At 34.7% G+C, this 5,709-nt stretch overlaps 1 protein-coding gene across 1 annotated transcript; it reads left to right on the top strand.

Moving 5' to 3' along the window:
• Positions 1-2,506: 2,506 nt before the first annotated feature.
• LOC103745497 (olfactory receptor 7G2-like) lies at positions 2,507-3,451 on the top strand. Its single transcript, XM_008847422.2, has one exon. The coding sequence runs from the start codon at positions 2,513-2,515 to the stop codon at positions 3,449-3,451; it is 939 nt and encodes a 312-aa protein (XP_008845644.1). The 5' UTR covers positions 2,507-2,512.
• The last annotated feature ends 2,258 nt before the right edge of the window (positions 3,452-5,709 follow it).

Genomic DNA, 5,709 nt, shown 5'->3' with positions numbered 1-5,709 from the left:
TTTGCAGCATTCATTAGAAATTGTTGAACCCAACATGTATGAACACAGTGAGTGTATCAAGAGCACCTGTAGAATTAGATGATATTAGTCCTTATTTTTGCATTTAACCATAAATTCCAAAAAAATTCATAGCATATACCTAAACATATTAAACTAATTACATTAACAGGCTTAAATATATTGTCAACACTGTTGTTAGGAAAGGTCTAACAGAAGACAAATATTCAATAACAGAATAAAAATTTGTTGTGGTTTGGAGTTATTTTATGTTGTTTTGTTATTAAAAATAAAAATATATAAATAATCAGCAAAATATGAGAATGATTTATCTGGCTGGCATTCAACAATCTGCAAGATTTAATCATAGGTATCAAATTCCTTCATATCTGTAGCTTTCTCCTACAGATTTTACTTCCTGTAATTTCATGACAGCCACAAATTTTAATTAAGCTGTATTGAATTCCCAAGGACTACAAAGACTGCAAATAGTTTACATGTGATGCCCACATAACAGACTTTCCATAATAAGTAGGCAGCACACACCTGACCCAGGTCTTAGGGACCATTGTTTCTGTGCAGGAGGCAGGTGCTTTCCTGAATCTTTGTTAACTCCAAGTATTTTATGCTTTATGCTTCATGTTCATGAAACAACTGGTTATCCTTTTATGTTGGCATTCAGATAATCAGAAAAATCCTGGGTTATATATTCCAACTAGTGATGGGTGTATAACATTTTTCCTTTTGGGTGTAGATATGAGGTAAGAACATAGGAACTGATAACCTGTAACATATTTGAATAAATTCCTTCAATCTCTATATATGTTCAGTTTGATGCATGAATATCTGATCATGTTTTTTATGCTAATATCTTATGCAGAGTACAAAATACAAGGAGATTTTCATTTCTCAATAGCAAACTATTGAAAGTTTTAAAGAATATTCTAGAATTCTCTAACATTTTCTTCAATATATTTGGCAAGGAGAAAATGTATATAGATTAATAGTTTAATGCTTTCTTCATCACTAAAAATAATGTAGAGCAGATTGTAGGATGCCACTGATAAACATTTTGCATAGTCTGAGAGGAGGAAATCAGAGAAGATCTCAAAACTATACTCAATATAATATTTTGGTACAATTCTGTGAATGAATTGAAATATAAAATCCAGAACAGCACAAATAATACAATAGTAAACGCAACATTCTTGTTACAGAATTAGCTAATGTTGACCATGCAACCGTAGCTTACTTCAGAGCACAGTAATCATCATGTTTCCTTTCATGCTTCATGTTTTTGTGGAGTAATTACAATCTTCAAGTGATTTTAGTCTGGAATGTTGGTTATACATTTTAAACATTTTGTGTTCATATAGATATGTGGATATTTATTTATGTATTGTGTAGTAAAATGTCCCTAGTATGGGGAAAGGTTAAATGACTTGTAAAGAAATTATCCATCAGAATAAACTCCAGTATTTATGATTAAGAAAATATGGAGCACTGTACCAGGACTAAGAAATTGTTAAGCATTTTATTTTTATAAACAGGAATTCACAATTAGAACAAGCAAAATTTTAAAATGAAAAATAATATGTGGTTTACAGATAAAATCAGATAGTGCATGGAAAGCTCAACAGAATAATGAATAACAACAACAGTGTTATGCGTTCCTCGGGGAAAGGAAATCAGTGGTCAAACATGCAAGAGAAATGCTGTCATAGATAATCATTGAGCATATATGAGTTTTCCATCTTTATTCTGAGTAGAAGTTGTAGCACGCTGTTTCCTCAAATTTGAAGTTACCGATCTATGATTTTACTTTAATTTTCCACTGTTTGTCACCCATTTTCCCTTACATTATGACCTCTTGGAGGCAGACTCTTCCTGCCCAAGGCACGCTAGGACTGTTTGAACACGATAGAACTGTTTGAAGCATTTTATATATCGAGCTTCATTTTTGAAGTTTCTGTTTTCTTATCACTGAAATATTAACCTAATGAATATGATTTATCTTGATTTGTTAGTAGTTTCATGAATGAAATGAAAACATGAAGGCTTCTTAGAGATTCGTTTTTTTGTTATTTGCAAAGTACTGGAGCAAAAATTGAACTCAGTTGTTTCTAATTTGAAATTTAAGCTGATATTAATTCTGCTGCTTTTAATTGAATATAATTCTGTTTGATTTTTCTTATTGTTTTCAGGCTTTGGAGACTTATTAGTGAAAAACCAAAACCTAACATTGCATTATTTCGATTTATTGGTAAAACTCCATAAAATTGAAGACGTGTCATGAACAAAATTTGGACAGTCAAATAATATAGCATAGAGAAAGGCACAAGGAAAAGCAGTTAAAACATAGAGACACAGGAAGAGAGAAAGAATACAGGAGGGGGGCGGAGGGAGAGGAAGAGCTTGATTTACTGCACAAGGTTGGCATATTGAAACTGGTGGTCCTTATATAATATTTATCTGTCACATTGCTGGTATGTTTCCCATCAGCATCCTAAAAACTATGGGATCGACTAATCAAACAGCTACAGGAGAATTCCTCCTTTTGGGCCTCTCAGATGATACAGAACTGCAGTCTGTCATATTTGCTCTGTTCCTGTTCATATACCTGGCCACAGTGCTTGGAAACCTCATCATCATTCTGGCCATTATTTCGGATTCCCATCTCCATACACCCATGTACTTCTTCATCTCCAATCTGTCCTTCGCTGACATTTGTATAAGCACAACCACCATCCCAAAGATGCTGGTGAACATCCGAACACAGGATCAGAGAATAACCCATACAGGTTGCTTCACTCAGGCTTGCTTTGCCATGGTGTTTGCTAGCTTAGAAAGTTGTCTCCTCTCAGCAATGGCCTATGACCGCTATGTAGCCATTTGCCATCCCCTGAGGTACACAGTCACCATGAACTTCCATTCGTGTAGCTTGCTCATTCTATTCTCCCTGTTCATTAGCAGTGTGAATGTACTGCTACTCAGTCTCACTGTGCTGCAGTTATCTTTCTGTAGAGACCTGGAGATCCCCCATTTCTTCTGTGAACTTACTCAGCTCGTGAATCTTGCCTGTTCGGACACCTTCATCAGTAACATGCTGATATATATTGCATCCATCATATTTGGTGGCATTCCTGTCTTTGGAATTATTTTTTCTTATGTTGAAATCATCTCTTCTGTTTTGAAAATATCATCAGTGCAAGGAAGATACAAAGCATTTTCCACATGTGTGTCTCACTTGTCAGTTGTTTCCTTGTTCTATGGGACGGGTTTAAGTGTATGCATTGGATCTGCAGTAAATGATTCTCCCAGGAAGACTGCAGTGGCTTCAGTGATGTATTCTGTGGTTACTCAGATGTTGAACCCCTTTATCTACAGCCTCAGGAACAGGGACATGGCAGGTGCTCTGAGGAAACTTATGGGTAAGATGGCCTCTTTTATATGAAGTGCCATCTTCTTTGGACATTGGGTTCATAGAGTTAACTCACATTAACAATACTTCATAGATGTCTGAATGGTAGATTATCCTTTCACTAATCCTTCTAAAAGGAGAAGATTTCAAAAAGCCAAGAATGTTTCAGTTATGTTTTTATATAAATTATACAAAGTTATTAGGTACAATTAGAAATTTCAGTAATACAATGACTAGTGGTTTGATCAGGGTAATTGTCCAACCAACCACTTTAAATAGTAAATATCTACTACTAGTTTTGAGACCAGTATGAATCTCTTTTTGAGACAGAGAATGAATTGTTGTGAACCATGTTTTCCTATTGAACTATAGAACACTAGAAATTAGTTCCCATATTAAAATAAACTTCTCTAATTGTTAACCATCACCTACCATATGTCAACACATTCTTTCTAAACTATGCTGTGAAATAAGGTTTTCTTTTCACATATGTGTGAGAATATGTGGGATTTGTCATATTGTGCATTATTTTTAAAATTTATTTTTATTGAATTTTTGCAATTACCTTGCAAAATATTTTTACCCTAAGGCCTATAGAGTTAGGTGTGGATTCATCCACTGGAGACTGGCTATCCTACCAAGAGTCACAACCTTGATAGTTACTAACTCTCCTTCTCCCAGCAGCCATCAGTTTCCAATACTTCCTCAGGTAAGTCTGAGTTTATTTTATACTTGCCTACATCTATGCTCTGTTTTTGGTCTGGTTTGAGTTTATATGGGTCTTGTGCATGCTGTCACCATTTCTGTGTGTTCATATGAGCAACTGACCAGCTGTTTGGAAAACTTGCACTTAACATGATGTCTTCTATTTTCAGTCATCTTGCTTGTAAAGAGTACATGACATTTTTATGTTGGCACATAATTCTCTTGTGTGTATGCATCCTGATTTTTATTCACACATGCCTTCACTGAGCAGTGTTTAGCTTTATTAAATATCTTTATTATTGTGAATATTGATGCAATTGCATAGGGATTCACACATATTTTAGAAATGCATATTTCAGTCCTCTAGTTATGTACACATGTGTACAGTTACTTTATTAAATATTAGTTGTACTGAAAGTTTTATTTAATATCTGCCAAGCTGAATTAACAATGGGATGTAGCACTGTTCATAACCACCAACACTTTATGAAACATCCATACAGTCTGCATTCTCACTGAGCTGACTTATTTCACTGTTTTGCAGGTGGCCTTCTAATTCAGGTGCTATAGTATGTCAGTGATATTTTCGTATTTTATTTGTTATAATGAGGGACATTTCTCATACATTCTTTATTTACATATCTTCTATTTTGTATTTTGAGAAAGAAACTCACTGTAGCCCCAGCTAGCCTGGAATATATAGACAAGGCTAGCTTGGATATCACAGAGATCCACCTGCTTCTGTATCTTAAGTTCTGGGGTTAAAGGTGGGCACCATCATGCCCAGTAATCACATGTTTTTCAGTAACACGTTTCATCTTGTTTGCTCATTATTTAATTGGATGGTTTGAAATATTTTGCTATTAACTTCCTTGTATATTCTGGGTGCCATTCAATGTTATGTTATAAATAATAATCAGAAGATGTAAGTGAACATATGGCAGACAATTTAGGAAAAATTAAATGTGCCAGTTTTCATATTTCTAAAGTGTATAACTGGCAGAGATAATGATTCAGCGGTTTGAGAAAATTAAGAGGTATGAAAAATTAATCTGTGCACATGCTTTAGGTTCTTATAAGGCAAATGCACCCCAACTGCAATATGCTCCACCTATAAATATATAGTTTTATATATATATATATATTTTTTTTTACCAGGACATCAGTATTTGGAAATTCACTGGGACAACAGGACTTTCTCCAGGTTTCTTGAGGCTGGTTCTCCTCAGAGTCGCCAACAGAATGCAGGTGATGTCATCATACATGAGCCTCCCTGGATCAAGGGAAAATTGAATTGCCTTGATTTCAAAGCTGGCATCTTTGCCATGAGTTAAACGTTGTGTCACAATACAAGTTTACATCTGAATCTTTTCACTTGCAAATATTTTAGAAATTGGTGGATGATGGTTGTTAATGAAAAGTGACTTTTCAGTGGAAATAAGTTACCCTAAATGACCTGGGTGCACATAAAATGAAATCACATATTTCTAAGATCAGGAGACAAGAGGAAGACACAGAAAATGCAACAGAGGCAATGTAACCGTGGAAACTAAAATTTCAATGATATAGTTAGTTCTGATTGCTAC

The sequence above is a fragment of the Nannospalax galili genome, unplaced genomic scaffold (assembly GCF_000622305.1).
Source record: "Nannospalax galili isolate Female #2095 unplaced genomic scaffold, S.galili_v1.0 scaffold544, whole genome shotgun sequence".
Classification (NCBI taxonomy): Eukaryota; Metazoa; Chordata; class Mammalia; order Rodentia; family Spalacidae; genus Nannospalax; species Nannospalax galili.
Note: the sequence above shows the minus strand (reverse complement) of the source record. Positions and strands in the feature narration are given on the sequence as shown.